This window comes from Camellia sinensis, chromosome 9 (genome assembly GCF_055761805.1).
Source record: "Camellia sinensis isolate YWXY chromosome 9, ASM5576180v1, whole genome shotgun sequence".
In the NCBI taxonomy this organism is placed as follows: Eukaryota; Viridiplantae; Streptophyta; class Magnoliopsida; order Ericales; family Theaceae; genus Camellia; species Camellia sinensis.
Window position 1 is genome coordinate 111,704,377 of NC_138969.1, and position 17,226 is coordinate 111,721,602.

General features: G+C 48.2%; 1 protein-coding gene across 1 annotated transcript; it reads left to right on the forward strand.

The window, feature by feature from the left end:
• Positions 1-2,962: 2,962 nt before the first annotated feature.
• On the forward strand, positions 2,963-3,800 carry LOC145799153 (uncharacterized). Its single transcript, XM_082888703.1, has 2 exons — positions 2,963-3,059; positions 3,268-3,800. Exons 1-2 carry the CDS (start codon positions 3,015-3,017, stop codon positions 3,652-3,654), a joined length of 432 nt encoding a protein of 143 aa, XP_082744829.1. The 5' UTR covers positions 2,963-3,014; the 3' UTR covers positions 3,655-3,800.
• Positions 3,801-17,226: the final 13,426 nt, after the last annotated feature.

Sequence of the window (17,226 nt, forward strand, 5' to 3'; positions counted from 1 at the left end):
GAAAATTGAACACGCAGCCCAAATTCAAATTTTCTGAACACGCAGCCCAGATAGATAGTGAACACGCAGCCCACAAATTAACTGAAAATTGAACACGCAGCCCAAAATTCAAATTTTCTGAGCATGCAGCCCAGATAGATAGTGAACACGCAGCCCACAAATTAACTGAAAATTGAACACGCAGCCCAAATTCAAATTTTCTGAACACGCAGCCCAGATAGATAGTGAACACGCAGCCCACAAATTAACTGAAAATTGAACACGCAGCCCAAAATTCAAATTTTCTGAACACGCAGCCCAGATAGATAGTGAACACGCAGCCCACAAATTAACTGAAAATTGAACACGCAGCCCAAATTCAAATTTTCTGAACACGCAGCCCAGATAGATAGTCAACACGCAGCCCACAAATTAACTGAAAATTGAACACGCAGCCCAAATTCAAATTTTCTAAACACGCAGCCCAGATAGATAGTGAACACGCAGCCCACAAATTAACTGAAAATTGAACACGCAGCCCAAATTTCAAATTTTCTGAACACGCAGCCCAGATAGATGGTCAACACGCAGCCCACAAATTAACTGAAAATTGAACACGCAGCCCAAATTCAAATTTTCTGAACACGCAGCCCAGATAGATAGTGAACACGCAGCCCACAAATTAACTGAAAATTGAACACGCAGCCCAAATTTCAAATTTTCTGAACACGCAGCCCAGATAGATGGTGAATACGCAGCCCACAAATTAACTGAAAATTGAACACGCAGCCCAAATTCAAATTTTCTGAACACGCAGCCCAGATAGATAGTGAACACGCAGCCCACAAATTTACTGAAAATTGAACACGCAGCCCAAAATTCAAATTTTCTGAACACGCAGCCCAGATAGATAGTGAACACGCAGCCCACAAATTAACTGAAAATTGAACACGCAGCCCAAATTCAAATTTTCTGAACACGCAGCCCAGATAGATAGTGAACACGCAGCCCACAAATTAACTGAAAATTGAACACGCAGCCCAAAATTCAAATTTTCTGAACACGCAGCCCAAAATTCAAATTTTCTGAACACGCAGCCCAGGTAGATAGAATTTGTATGTAGCTTATTTTACTTCATCGGTATACAGTCCATTCAAATTTCATTGGCACACAGCCCATTTCATCTCATTGGTACACAGCCCATTTCATCTCATTGGTACACAGCCCATTTCATCTCATTGTTGACACCTGTATTCATTCTGAATGCAGGCTTGCTCCCGCAATGTGCGAGGATATGGTTCCACCATGGCGCGGGATTGGTATGCTGAGCTCCCGGAGGGCGTCAGAGACTTAGTGGATCTGGCAGGATTTGGACCCTTCTGCGTCGGGTTATCACGCTGTCCTGCCAGGAGGACCTTGATGGCAGCTCTGGTAGAGAGATGGTGGGACACCACCAATTCCTTCCATTTCTCTGCTACCGGGGACATGACCATGACCCCTTTTGACTTTGCTGTATTGACCGGCTTAGACGTCGGAGGTTGGCCCATTACCTACGACGAGGATATGGGCGAGTGGGAGGCCGCCTGGATGTATCTGCTGGGGGCTCGCCCGCCTGTTGATAGGGTTTCAGGGAGAGTCCGATACACTTGGTTCTCTTCCCATTTCCGGCGGGCGGAGATGGTGCCTGAGAGTCCCGAGGAGACGGAGCAGTACGCCCGTGGTTTCCTGATGTTCCTCTTCGGGACTACTCTGTTCGCCGACAGAGGGAACACCATTGGGCTATATTTGCTGAGCGCCCTAGTCGACCTATCACAGGTCCATAGATATGATTGGGGTGGCGCCGGCCTGGCTACCCTTTATTTTTACATGAGCGCGACCTCCCGCGGGCGGGGCGATTTGCTTGGCGGCTATTGGAGAGCCTGGGAGGTACTTTCTGTCCCCTCGATTTATATTTCTGCTTCTCATTACTTGTACATTGCACACACAGCGCACTTTTACAGTCTGTATTTTGCTCTCAGCATTTCGTACTTACATTCTGCATTTCTTTTCTCAGCTATGGGTTTATGTATACTTCCCATCATTAGCCCCAGAGCTGGAGGTGGTGGGGATTCCCGTGACCCCATATTCATTGATATTCGAGGGCCCGCACCAGCCGAGACCTCGAGAGACCCTCGTTCGCCTGCGACAGTACTTCGACACCGTGCGACACTCAGAGGTACCTCAGAACTTTCAGTTCTTTTCATTCTCATCTTTGATTTGCAGTGTATATTCTTGATTTTTGATCGGTTTATGCATTTGTCATCCGCAGATTACATGGAAACCTTGGGCGCCCCTGGGTGATGATCTCCGACTTCAGTATACCGGAGCGTCAGGCATCTCCCAATATAGGGTCCTGCTCGAAGGGCCAATTGGCAGGGCCTGGTTCCTGGGGGAGCGCTTTCTGCGCCAGGTACGGGGGTATCTTTCTCAGGATGTTCCCGCAGTACCTCCAGCTAGTATGCGGACCGCTGACAGGCTCTCTTACTCAGAGGTGGTCGGCGCCATGCTGGGCAGTGATGCTTTGCTATATGTTGCGAAGGGGGACTACGCCACCTACCGTCACATATATTTGATGCCTCCATTGACAGAAGCTCGTATTCCGATGATGAGACCTGCCGGTATGTCATCCTCGGACCAGGCTCGGGCTCGAGCTACAGACATCCCTTCTTCTAGCAGAGCTGGTACATCTAGAGGTGGGAGTAGACCGTTTCCTCCGACTCCGTCGATTCATCCTCATCTGGGATGGCCAGATATGCCTACTGAGTTGATGGCGTGGCAGTATGGGGCTAGCTCTCCGACTCCGATCCCACTAGAGCCTCCTATGCCCAGTGATCGATATGCCATTGATCCGGACTCACCGCCGGTATGCTCCACTTTTCATTCATCATTCAGATGTTTAGACATTCTTCTGTTTACTGATGATTATGAGCTCATTTTTGCAGCCATCGCGAGGGTACATAGAGGAGGTGGTTGGACTGGTGGCCACACTCGAAGGCATGGTCCTGCGCAGGGAGGCACAGTTATCTGTCGCGGGCATTCAGGTACCCTTCAGTTTCCTGGCATTTATCATACTTCTGATGACATGCTGATTTCTACTGTATCAATAGACTACTTGTGTAGAGCACATCTGACACACACCCCATTTGGACACTGTATTTACATGCACCCACTTCATGTAGCCTTTGCTTGTATCTGTATTTGATGTACATATTTGGACTGATGTATTTGATTTGAACTCTTTGTTTTCAGATGCCTTCATGGTCCGGTCAGCCGCAGGCCAGGCCACCTGGGCCTCATTGGGGAGCTGGGCCATCTGAGCCTTTTCAGGGGGCGGGGTCATCTCGGCCTTCCCGAGGAGCCGGGCCATCTAGGCCTTATCGAGGAGCTCGAGGAGGGCCTGTCCGCAGACGCAGGGCTCATGTTGTGGAGGTGGAGCCTGATGAGGAGGAGGAGGAGGCTACCGACCGTCAGTTCGAGACATCTATTGAGGAGGGAGGCTCCGGTTTTGGCTCGGGGAATAGAGGCGAGGCTGAGGAGGATCCTGAGGATGACAGCTCTGACTCAGATGATGGTGTGGAGGTCGTCCCGCAAAAGAGGACGAGGCGTGCTTCTCGTTCCCGCTCCCGAGGATTTTGATGTTGCTATTTCCTGCTTTATTTTTCTTTTACTAGTAGTTTGTAGCACTTTGCACATTGTTAGGCAGTTTTATTTTTTGTAAAACTTGTGCCTTTGTTGGTTGTAAAGCATGATGAAATGAAATAGCTTTTGGAAAGGTGTTTGTATGTTGAACTTTTAGCATCGTATCGCACCAACTTATTTTGCACAAAAATGAGATTGAATGGTAATGCGCAATGTGTAATCACCAAGTCAGGTAGTGAACCGACGCAACAAACTAAACAAATCAACTTACTAAGATATAACAGAATCTTTAGCGAGTTTACAACTCGATAAGCAAAATGCAACAACACAAACAAACAAGACTTTAACAAAAATTGCTTAAACAGAGAGCAATGACTCAAAACACGAAATACGTCCGCTCGACGAACAACTCGATAAGCAAAACAACAACTCGATAAGCAAAACTCAACAACCAAAAGAGCGTACTTCTGACGATCTGGGCATCGGAACGCATCCGAAACGGAGAGAGATGAAGGTCTTTGACTCCCCCGTTGTATGGAAATGCTTGGAACTTTCCTTCGAAGAGTAAAACAGGGCCAATGAGATACATTGCAGCATTACCAGCCATCCCTGGGAGCTGGCCGGCCATTTTTGGTGGAGAGAGACAGCTGGCCGGCCATTTCTGAAAAAGTAAATGGCTGGCCAGCCAGAAAAAGTAGCTGGCCGGCCATTCAGTCCTGCAACCACCAGATTTTTGACACGTGTTCCCGTGAATAGTGTTTTTCCTTCTATAAAATCCTCAACTTCGGGAACAATCATTTCATCTTAGTTTTAGGCAAAGATGGAGGCGTTTCTCGCAGAAAATATCACCTCTTGGATCTCTTCTCTAGATGGTTCGGAAAAGCTGAATTTCCGGGGTTTCGGCTTGAATGCACTATTCACGCTGAGCCGTACTCCGTTACATCTCCCTTTTCTCCATGCCGCAGCAAGGTTCTGGAATCCAGTGACGCATGTTTTTAGCTTTGGCGGCCAAGAGATGTGTCCCACTTTCGAAGATTTTCAGGTTTTGATGGAGTCTGAATGCTCTGAAGTGATCTTGCCTCAGCTCCATTTTGGTCACGCCCAGGCTTTAGGGCGGATGTGTGGGCTCACGGCGCACGACGCTCGATCTCTGATCTGCAGTGGGGAGCTGGACATCCTCGGCTTGATCCATCGTTTTTCCGACGCCGGTGACCGCAGCAACCATTATTGGCAGGGTTTCCGGCAACACGCCCTCTGCTTATGTTTGTTGTCTCACTTTCTGCTTTCCTCGGGCTTCGGCGGGGCTAGCATTCGCCTGATTGAAGTCGCCCAAGGTTTGAGAGAAGGAAAGAGCTGTATTGCCATGACCTTGGCCGAGACACTGATGGGCTTAGATTCTGTCTATCGCCGGGAGGCGACTAGGTTTGCTGGGAATCCACTGCTGCTGCAGGTAATGTTTCCCACCCGTCCTTACATATATATCTGCTCACATCACTCGACCCTCAGGCTCGATTTTTCTCTCAAAACCCTTGTCTTACTTTTCTCTCATCATACATCTCTCTATTCTTTATTCTCTCATTTTCCATTCCTCCCCTAGGTATGGTTGATGGATAAATTGCAGGTTGTGGACTCTTGCCCGGCTTATTCAGCTCGAGGCTACTTCTTTCGGCAGCGCCTTGTCAACGCTCTTGACGAAAGGTGGTGGTTCGATTGGATGTGCAATTTGTCCGCAGACGGCATTGCTTGGCGTTGTCCTTGGCTCAACCTCCCGGCAATGAGCTATAGTATGTCCCGGCTGATTGGGATCCAACTGATTGGTCTAACCCACTGCGTATTCTATTTTCCGTTCCGGTTCTTGCGTCAGTTTGGTCATGATCAGACCTGCCCATCGGAGGGGATTGAGTATCCAGCTGCTTTCCCGGTCCGGGGTGCACAACTTGCCCGATATGCCACGGCATGGAGGACTAGAGAGCTCCTGGCCCCTGCTTCAACTTTCAGTTGCACTTTATCTGATGAGTGCGTGGATTGGCTCAATGAGGAGGCACAGGTTGGGCCCAGCTTGGCATCAGATGCTCCGTCCAGCTCCGGGAGGGGACACAGAGATACTTGATTCAACTATGCCTCGAATTTATTGCCTATCTAGCATTTTCAAGTTTTCTTTATGAATGTACTAAAATAAGCAACCTCAATTGTAATGCAAGAGTAGGAGAACTGTGTTTTGAGATCAATGAAATTGAAAGTTATGGTACTGAAAATTTTCCACTTTTGGTCCAAAAATGGTCTAAGTCGTAAAAAGATTAATTTGAACAAAGTCCACTTTTATTAAAACTTTTCAAAACTATTTTCGATGTGGATCAGAATTGGACACGCTGAAAATTTGTCACCGAGATGCACAACCCCAGATCCCCGCAACTGGAAAGTTACCCCTAGTCTGAAGAACAAAGCGGCACTTCATAGCAACGGAAAGTTGCCCCTTGTCTGAGTAACTTTGCACCGTCGCGGCAACGGAAAGTTGCCCCTAGTTTGAACAGCACTGCACCGGAGATCGCGTTAAATGCTGATGGATAAAGATGACTGAGATGATCAAAATGGACAAAGTTGATCGGGGAAAAGTTTATGGCTGAACTTCAAGACGAAGCTGCCTACGTAACCCAAAGATGGGAATCAAGCCTTACGTAGTTCAGGCTGAGGTTCACTCGAGTATTTTCACTCTCCTTTTGCGCTCTAACTTTTGCCAAGGCCGCCCTTTGCGGGTTTTCAACCTTGCGAGCTCAGTTTTTATATTTTCTAATTTTTTGTGCTCTGAATTTTGCCTAGGTCGCCCTTTCGGGTTTTCGGCCTAGCGAGCCTCTCAAGGATAGTATTTCTTCAACTTGTCCATATTGATCGGTTGTGAGAACTCCAAGCCATCTAGATCCATCAGAACCACAGTCCCACCTGACCAGATAGCTTTGATGATATAAGGACCAGTCCAATTAGGTTTGAACTTGCCCCTTGGGTCGTGGATGGGAGCTCGGTTATCTTTGAGCACCAAATCTCCTTCTTTCAGATTCCTGGACTTAACCTTCTTGTTGAAAGCCCGGGCAATTCTTCGTTAATAGCCTTGGATGTGGTACAGTGCTTTCAGTCTTCTTTCATCAAAGAGCATGAGTTCTTCGAATCTGCTTTGCTGCCAATATGCTTCGGCTATCTGGCATTCGGCCAATACTCGTAACGACGGAACCTCAATCTCAATGGGTAGAACAGCCTCCATTCCATAGACCAATGAATATGGAGTTGCTCCAGTAGAAGTTCTGATTGAAGTCCTGTAGCCCCACAGAGCAAATGGCAGCTTGTCTGGCCAATCTCGATAGGTTTCCACCATCTTCTGTAGTATATACTTGATATTCTTGTTGGCGGCCTCAACCGCTCCGTTGGTCTGCGGCCTGTATGTAGATGACTTATGAAAAGCCACATTGTATTTCTCCAACAAGTCTATCACTTCTTTCTTGAAGTGGGAACCATTATCTGAAATTATCTCGTTTGGCACCCCGTAGCGACAGATGATGTTGTTCCTAATGAACTTTGCGACATGCGACGCCTTCAACACCGTGTATGATTGGGCCTCGACCCACTTTGTGAAATAATCTATCGCTACTAGGATAAACTCATGCCCGTTTGACCCCTTCGGGGTAACAGCTCCGATCACGTCAATTCCCCAGACTGAAAAAGGCCACGGCGAAGTCATGTTGTACAGTTTTGACGGCGGGATGTTCATGCGATTTGCATGAATTTGACATTTGTGGCATCGCCGAACAAAGCTGATACAATCCTCCTCCATGGTTGACCAGTAGTAGCCCTGTCTGAGGATCTTTCTGGCCAGCATCACCCCATTCATGTGTGCACCGCACTCCCCCCCATGGATGGCTTCCATCAGGCGTTTTGACTCTTCAGCTTCTACACAGAGCTTATGCATTCCCAGATGGCCTCTTTTGTACAGTTTTCCTCCGCAGATAACGAACTGAGCAGCCATTCTTCTGACAGCCCTCTTATCTTTGGCATTTGCCCCTAGTGGATATGTCTCTTTTTCCAAGAAGTTCCAGATGTCGTAATACCAGGGGTTGCCGTCTTGAACCTCATCTATGGCGGAAATCGACTCGTATGCCGGCACAAACTTTTGATCAATAATGACTGGACGCATCTGGACTCCGGACGGGATGTCTATCATAGAAGATAGAGTTGCTAGTGAATCTGCAAACCTGTTGTTCTCTCTTACGAGGTGGGTGAAATTTAGCTTCTCAAACCGAGGAATTAACAAATCCAAGGTTTGGTGGTAGATTATCATCCTTTCCTCTTTGACTTTCCAATCTCCTTTTGCTTGAGACACAACAAGGTTCGAGTCCCCAATGACGTCCAACCGTCTTGCCCCTAGTTCCAGGGCTGCTTCCAGGCCAGCAATACATGCCTCATACTCTACTTCATTGTTGGAAACTTTGAACCGGAGCTTGAATGCTAAAGGAATACGGGAATCATCAGGCGCTATCAGCAACACCCCTATCCCATACCCATACTGGTTTGACGCTCCGTCAAAATACATTGTCCAAGTTTCATCTTTGACGTGCAGAATAGCTTCATCTGGGAATAGATACTCAACCGCTTCATCCCCCTCAACCGGGTGGTCGGCAAGGAACTCTGCTACCGCTCTACCTTTTACTGACTTGCGCGTTACATACTTCAAATCAAATTCGGAGAGCAACAGCAGCCAACGAGCTAGCCTACCCGTAAGTGCTGGTTTCTCGAAGAGATATTTGATGGGATCTAAACGGGAAACCAACATTACTGAGTGGGCTAACAGGTAGTGCCGCAACTTCCTGGTTGCCCATACCAAGGCCAAACAAGCCTTCTCCAGCGGTGTATAGCGGGTCTCGTAATCCAGCATCTTTTTGCTCAGATAGTATATGGCCCTTTCCACTTTGTCTTCTGACTCCTGCGCGAGCATGCAGCCCATGGTAGTCTCAGTTACCGAAAGATACAGTATCAACGGTCTCCCCGGCTCTGGCGGTGACAACACGGGTGGGTTCTGTAGATATTCTTTAATCTGCTCAAAAGCTGCTTGACATCGGCCGTCCCATTGGAATTTCTTTCCTTTCTTCAGGAGACCAAAAAGTGGTTCACAAGTCAAGGTTAATTTAGAAATAAACCGTCTTATGAATTGCACTTTACCTAGAAAGCCTCGCACCTCCTTTTCAGTCCTCGGTGGTGGCATTTCTAAGATGGCCTTGATTTTGGAAGGGTCGACCTCGATGCCCCTTTGTGTGATCAGAAACCCTAGCATCTTCCCTGCTGTAACACCAAACGTGCATTTTTGGGGATTCAGTCGCAGCCGAAACTCCTTGATCCTTCGAAAGAATTTTTGTAAGGCGGTGTAGTGGCCCTCCCTATCTTTGGACTTAACAATCATGTCGTCCACGTACACCTCGACCTCCTTATGGATCATATCATGCAATATTGTAGTTGCTGCCCGTTGATACGTAGCTCCAGCATTTTTCAACCCGAATGGCATCACTCGATAACAATATGTCCTCCACGGGGTAGTGAACGCAGTCTTCTCCCGGTCTTCGGGTGCCATCACTATCTGATTATAGCCTGAGAAACCATCCATAAACGAAAGCAAGGCGTGTCCTGCCGTGAAATCCACCAATTCGTCAATGTGTGGCAAGGGAAAGTCATCCTTCGGACTGGCCCTGTTCAAATCTCTGAAGTCTACACAGACCCGGATTCTGCCATCCTTCTTTGGCACCGGAACTATGTTGGCCAACCAAGTTGGATATTCAGATACCAGCAGGAACCCTGCGTCAATTTGCTTGGTGACCTCTTCCTTAATCTTGAGGGCCCAGTCCGGGCGAATCCTTCTGAGTTTCTGTTTGACAGGGCGGGCCTCTGGATCAAGAGGGATCCGGTGCTGTACAATCTCTGGATCGATTCCAGGCATGTCTTCATAGGACCACGCGAAAACATCTTTGAAATCTTTTAATAAAGCGACTAAGCGCTCGCGCTCCTCTGAAGACAACGTGGACCCGATCTGGACCAGCCGCGGGTCCTTCTCAGTACCAACATTCATAGTAGTGATTTCATCCATTAAAGGTTTAACAAATCTTTCCTGCTCTTGCTCAATTAATCGTTGCAAAACTGGGGGAATTTCTTCCTCGCTGTTTTCATCAAAATTTTGAAAATCCTGATTTAAGCAATAAATCAAAGGCACAGAAAAATACTCGGAAACCACATCCACATCATTCTCATTAAATGCTTCCAAGCCGTCAGATTCCTCTGTTACAACAGACTCAAAACAAAATGAAAAAGACGACCTAGACAGGACTGTGGCATCCGGGTTATCACCCCCAGGAATACCGGACTCAGACTCAGTCGAGCTGGAATCTGATTCTGACGCACAAGATTCGATAGAATCAGATTCCGGCTCACTACCTGACCCGGAACTGCAAGATAAAAAGCCTTCTTCATATTGCCAGATGAGAGAAGGTGCGATAGATGCATCCAAGATCGGCGCTGGAAAGCCCGCAGCTATTTCATCTCCAATCACAGAAACCGAAGAGTTATCCCCCAAGCACTCTTGGCCGATCGGAGGATCTGATAGTAGACTCGCCAGTGCTATCCCCATTTCAAGCTCTGTGCCCTCAGGATCCACTGCTTCACACTGCTCAACCTCAGTTGGTGGGTCTGTCTGCGCTTCGGCAACGTCATCCCCAGATAATTGTATATCGAAGAAGATTTCAAAACCAGGCACGCGCTCCCCCTTCGCGTTTAGCCATGGCTCCGGGAAGCCGCAGAATGGAAAATCTTCCCCCTCCCGGACGAAACGTCCGTTTAGGGTACCCCAGATGGGCCTGTGCATTAAATCGAATGGCTTCCCGGCCTTCTTTGCCCTGGCCCTTCCGGCCATTTCTCTTCCTTTCCTCACCCAATCCTCCTTGGTGGGCAGATAACCCAGTCCAAAGGTGTGGGGGTTGTGTGGCACTTCGGCCAATACTGAGACGCCCTTCCGGCCGCTTCTCCCTAATCCCATCCCGGGGGTATGTTTTAGCTTGTTCATGAGGTATATAGATTGAGCACTAACATACATGCCCTCATTCACAGCCATGACGTTCTGCACCACTTGAGCCTCGGCCAAAGTGAACCCCGACAAAAACACATCCTCCGTGCCGTGCTCGATCTCCAAGACAGGTGTGGACACCTCCGGCGGCGGATGGATTGATGAATTCCCAAAAACGATTGCTACCCCTTTCCCGTGGGGGTACTTTAGCATTTGATGTAGAGTGGAAGAGACTGCTTTGACCTGGTGCAACCACGGTCGCCCCAAAAGTAGGTTAAAGGTTGCGGGAACATCCAAGATATGAAATTCGACATTGTGTTGTCCTGGACCAACCTTGGTTTGAATTTTAACAGTCCCCATCACTTCTCTGCTGGTATTGTCGTATGCTCTGATCACTTGGGTGGTTGGGACGAAGTCCACGGGTTTCAACCCGATTGCGTATGTCGTTCTGGTCGGGCAGACATTAATCGCAGACCCGGTATCAACAAGTACCACCGGTATCCACTTATCTCTACATTCCACAGAAATATAGAGAGGTTTGTTATGACTTGTGCCCTCAGGCGGTAGCTCTTTGTCCGAAAAGGTTAATGCCGGGGAACCTCCTCCCGGAAAAACCAGCCCAACCAGCTGTTCAGGCGTGGTGTCTATGGAGAGTTTGGACTTGTCCATAGCAGATAGGACAGCTTCTCTGTGCACTCGTGATGCCATTAGCAGTCCCCAGATGGAGATGTCTGCTTGTATCTTTTTCAACTGTTTCAGCACAGCTTCATCTTCAATTTGCTTCTCCTTCTGTCTTTCTGCTTCTCTGTCCTTCCCGGATGCCTCGGGTTGGTCCAGGTGTGGGGGCTTGAAGTACCGCCCACTTCTTGTCATATGGTCAACCTCGTCGAGGTACCAAGTATCATCCGGCTGGTTATTCCCCCAGTCTTCATCGGTATGGGCAAGACACAAATCGTCATCTTCCCACCACATTCCACTGGCAGCCAACAGACATCTGTCTGGCTCCAGTCCGCTTGCACTCTCAGTGCTCTCTGTCCATATGCTCGCAGCATTGTTTGTCCTCGTGCACACGGCACTCACAGTCCCCTCAGGGCCCTTTGCCTTTCTGGCTCTCTCAGTAGCCTCAAATTTTTCTTGTTCCAACTGCGTCAGTACAGTTGTTTGCTCAACAGTTCCTGTATCAATAATGCCCATATCCCGAGCGGAATTCTCAACACCGGCGCTCTCCGGCGGTACAACTTGATTTTCGGCCGTTCCGGCCACAACTGATATTTCCGCCCCTGCCGGGCTTTGTTCTGGTTGGGCTTCCTCCACTGCATCCGGTTGGTCTTCGAGCCATCCCGTGGCCTCCTCTGATTCCTCATAATCATACCAATTAATCGATGCATCCCCCAGTTCCTGGTCCTCGAGAAATTGCAAGTTAGCAAAGTCCTCCTCTACGGTTGTCGGCTCATCTGCCCATAGCCCAGATCCATCCCCGCGGATCATGCATAGTTCTCCTGTCTCTGGCAATTCTACATTAGCCCAATTCGGCTCGCTGATAGGATGTACTTGCTTGGATCATAAACTCCCCCAGCGAAATTCTGCCCAGTCCCAGATTCAACAGACTCAGTCTCCCCCAAAATCTGCCCTGCCCTGTCTTCGACGGTCACCACCCTCGGTTCCGGTTGGGTTTTGGAGATGTCCACCATGCACAAGAAATCAGCGCAATCAGGGAGGAGCACCTCCGGCTTGGGTAGGTGGGTGGGAGTAATATAGATGCTGGGATCGTAAGATGCGACCCCAGTCTGGATAAAGTTAATTCTTTTGGGAGGAGGAGCTTGGTTATGTGGTGGGAGAGGGTTGGTTGTGACATTGGGTTTATCAGGAGGCGCGATCACCTGTTTGTCAATAAGATCTTGAATCTCATGACGCAATCTGTAACAACGGTCGGTGTCATGACCGTGTTGTTGATGATACGCACAGTACCTTGACGGGTCGTAAGAGGGGGGGAGTGGATTCGGTAATGGCTTTGGCTCCAAGGGTTTTAAATGATTTTTCCTGATCAATATTCCCAGAACCTTGGTCAGAGGCATATATAGTGGAGTAAAGGTTCTTTGGCCTCGTGGTTGGAATCGGTTGTTTTGTGAGTTGCTTCCGGACGCGCCGGAGAATGGTGTGGCAGTTGTGGGCCTTGGAGGGGGAGGGGGAGTGGTGGTGACCATACTAACTTCCGAGGCTCTCGTATTTGCAGCGCCACTCGGGCCCGCATTGTTGTTGCGATTGAAGGTTCTCCTCGGTTGTTCTCTATCCTGGTCCAACAGACCTTGTCTCATAGCATCTTCTATTTGCACCCCCATATCATGTAAATCTGCGAAAGTAGGGAAGGGGACCACAATCATCCTTTGCATTAGCTTCGGGTGGAGATTGCGCACAATCATCCGAATTTGATCTCTGTCAGTGGGCCTTAGAGTCATCGTTGACGCCTTTGCTCTCCATCGGATCACAAAGTCCGAGAAAGATTCCTTAGGTTCTTGCCTCGTCGTTTCAAGATCACGGGTTGTGATCTCGATCTGAGTGTTATACGAATATTGTGTGACAAAGGCCTCAGCCATCTCATCCCAATTCTTCTTCACTTCATCTGATAATCTTGCGTACCAATGGGAGGCCACGCCCGACAGGGTTCGGCCGAATAATGAGAGCTTCTGTTGTCGTGTTAGGCCCATTGGCCGCAAAACATCTGCAAACAGTCGGATATGGACCATGGGGTCACCGGTCCCGTCAAAACGGTCGATTTGTGGCATTTTGAATCTATCGGGGAGTGTTACGGCCTCCTCGGTATATCCATCTCCGATATCCGGCATAGCCTTAGCCCCTTGGGATTTTTTGAAAAGCTTCTCCAGTTTGCTCAATTTCAGAGCTGTTTGATCAACCTCGACCTCGGATGGAGAGTCCGGGTGGTCGGGTGTATGGACTTTTGACAGTTGTGGTGGAATCGGGGGCGGAGCTGGCCCCGTTGGAAGATTCGTGTCCTCTTGCAGATTTTGAATAGTCGGTACAGTATTCTGGGTGTTTGGAGGAACGTCCTGAATAGCAGGAGCCTTCTCAGGTAATGGGGCTCCGGCCGGAGGAGGAATTGGGTGTGAAGCAGATGCTGTGCTCTGTTGTTGCAGTCGGGTGATAAGCTCAGCTTGTTGGGTCATAATCTCGGCTTGTTGCTTAGCAAGCTCATCCCGGCGGACAGCATCTTGTTGCATGGCCCGCATAGTTTCCTGCATTTGGCGTATCATTTCCTCAACTCCTGTCGGTGCTGTCATACTGTTCCGATTTGTCTGAACTACTGGCAGATCTGACTCAATGGGGGTCTCAGTCCAACTGTCCACTGGTGGGGGGAACCACTGTTCCGGTGCTCTCTGTTCAGATGTACTGCGCTTTCTCTGCTTCCTTCTGGTAACAGGGGGTAGAGAATGGAACACTGGCTGTCCGTCGATTAGATCCTCAGATCAATGGAGTCGGCGACCTCGTGTCCAAAGTGCTTGGGGAATGCCTGCTGGGTTGGAAGCAATCGTGCTAAAACTGACCCTAGCAAAAGATAAATAAAGCGAAAAGGAAATAAATAAACAGATAAACGGGCAGCATAACAGCTTAAAATAAAATGCATGACACACAGTCGGGCATAATCAACACACGGTCAATAAGCTGAATAAACACTGTCCTCAAACACTGATTATCATCCCTGTATCACTGTTCCCTAAAACAGAATCTGATATCCGCAGATAACCAATTCTCCAATACTGGCTGATGCCCGCAGGCCTGATACCCAAACCGATGTACTGAACCGATGCCCTCAGGCCTGGTGTTGTCAACGTTGAACCGTAGCCCGCAGGCTTGATACTCAAACTCATATAGTGATCTGATGCCCGTAGGCCTGATACTGATAATCCCGAACTGATGCCCACAGGTCTGATGCCCAAACTTATATACTGATACATGCATTCCTGTAGAGACGCACTCTAAAGCACATAACAGATAAGTGAGAGCCAAAACACCCCTATGTTGGGGTAGGGTTTCCCTGTCCTATTTTGTCAGGAGCTAGGGTTTCACTATGCACACAGCGGTCTCAAACAACCTATAAACGGGTAAGCAACCTGTCCTAATTTGGAATAGTCACTATGGATCCGAATATGCACTAGGCCGAATGGTCAAAGAGGGTGCCCCGGTAAAACCGGGGTTTGTGTTCCCATACTGGCAGAGCCCACAACCGGTCAGCCTTATGGTCATGCCTTGACAAGACAAGCCTCCGGCAAACCGTTCAGGAATAGCAGATGGCAAACACGGTGTCCTAGGCGCACCAATGCAAATGCAATGCAAAGAAACACACAAGTGTAGTCAAAAACAGATATCATGAGTTCGAGTCAAGCTCTCTAAATCCCCAGCGGAGTCGCCAGAAACTGTAACAAGCCCGCGGGGGACCTCGCTACAGTTTGGACTCGATTTGCAGTCACGGTTCTAAATCTGAACCAAAGAGTCCAACTCCGGCAAATCGTTTTGAGAAAATAGATTTTGAAAGAAGTGCCAAACATGGACTGCTTTGCCAGATACAGAGTCGCCACCTAAATATTTTATTTTGGGAAATTTAGGAAACCCTGACTCGGTGCCAAAAGGCCACGTGTCCGTCATCACCAAAGTTGCCTCGGCTCGGGAACTTGGGTACGATTGGGGAAGGTCACTTCGTGAGCACCCCCGCTCGCCCGGTCATAGACCGGCCTCTACTAATCATGATATCAATTTTTGAAAACATTGCGAGTTCTTATTCCGGTTTATTAGCCTAGGTTACTATGCGATGCGCACAGCATACAGATATAGACCGGGTCGCCTGATTTGGAACGAAGCATTTCATGTTTGTTTTTGAAAATGGTTTGCTACCCGCAGGTAGGCTTGAAACATTTGATGATTTACTCCAATTCAGACAACCCAACCTTCACCCACAGGCATTCAGGCAGTTATATCACATAAGCACATAGCCTCATGGTAAGCATGCTATTCATGGCAACACTCACACGCATGCAAGGATGCTAAAGCATAAAACTCACCGAGTACTCCAAGCCAAAATAGAAACTATATTAGAAATTATGCATGATCTTAAGTATACAGAAATGCCTAATGCAACACATGCAAAATGCAATTATAGTAGGCTCGGCTATTCTAAGATGATATATGAAATGCTACAACTAACATGTATTCAATTTGGAATTTGAAAGTACGATGCAGTTAGTATGGTGCGCCGAGCCCGGTGCATGCAATACAGATGAATGAATGCAAAACATGCTGTCATACTGTATGCTAATTTAAATATGCCCTAATCTAACCATCATAAGCGGATAAATAAAAGGGAGAAAGACGAGGGGTTGGAAGACATACAACACACTCATCCACACTTATTACAGTTGTGTCCTCACTCGGAGGGTCCGAATAAATATACAGTCCCAATATTACAGTTCCGAATAAAAGAATATTACAGTCCAAAATAATATACAAAATTCTAATTGATTAATGAATTAATTAAGAAAGCAAATAAAACTGGCGTGCAAGCCAGGGACTGCCTTGCTTCTGATGGATGATGCATGTCCGGATTGTCGTGCGCGGAAATCCACCGGAATGCCCCAATTAGCCTCTGTTTACACCTGTTCTTGAAGTGCGTGCCAAGCTCCAAAAGGTTGTTGATTCTTTGTTTCGCTGCAACAGAGAGCAGGAAAGGGGCATAGCAATGTATCTGCACAGATATATGCATGTCTCGATCCTCGTGCCAACAATCACGCATACCGAGGCATGATGGCCGAGGAATCGAAATGCACAACTCAATATAGGATGAATGCACATGAAACTACAGCTAAAACCTAACTCCATCATGGGTAATCCGGAGTGTCGGTGACTGGAGAATTGAGATACATTCCGTCACTCGGAGTACGAAATGTACCTCGTTTCCCGTGCCCGGGCTAACTCCTATTCCGGACATGATGTAATATGCATGATATGCATGAAATGCAACTAAAATATAATCCTAACGTACAGAATGCTATGAAAATGAGATGCCTCGAAATGCGTGCATGCGGGCACGCGAACCGAGGCAATGATATGTGTCTCGAAATACGTGCACACAGGCACGCAAACCGAGGCGATGATATGTGTCTCGAAATACGTGCACGCGGGTACGCAAACCGAGGCGATGATATGTGTCCCGAAATACGTGCACGCGGGCACGCAAACCGAGGCGATGATATGTGTCTCGAAATACGTGCACGCGGGCACGCAAACCGAGGCGATGATATGTGTCTCGAAATACGTGCACGCGGGCACGCAAACCGAGGCGATGATATGTGTCTCGAAATACGTACACGCGGGCACGCAAACCGAGGCAATGCTAAAATGTGATGAAAAGACATGGAAATGACAAATGGGCTTATACCAACATGAGTGAGCCTCAGCCACACTCGCATCGGATG

What these genes read in the sequence shown, in the direction of transcription:
- LOC145799153 (XM_082888703.1), top strand. Translation starts at nt 3,015, where the DNA reads ATGGTCCTGCGCAGGGAGGCACAGTTATCTGTCGCGGGCATTCAG. An exon ending in TATCTGTCGCGGGCATTCAG is followed by an intron (nt 3,060 to 3,267) that starts GTACCCTTCAGT and finishes CTTTGTTTTCAG; the next exon opens with ATGCCTTCATGGTCCGGTCA.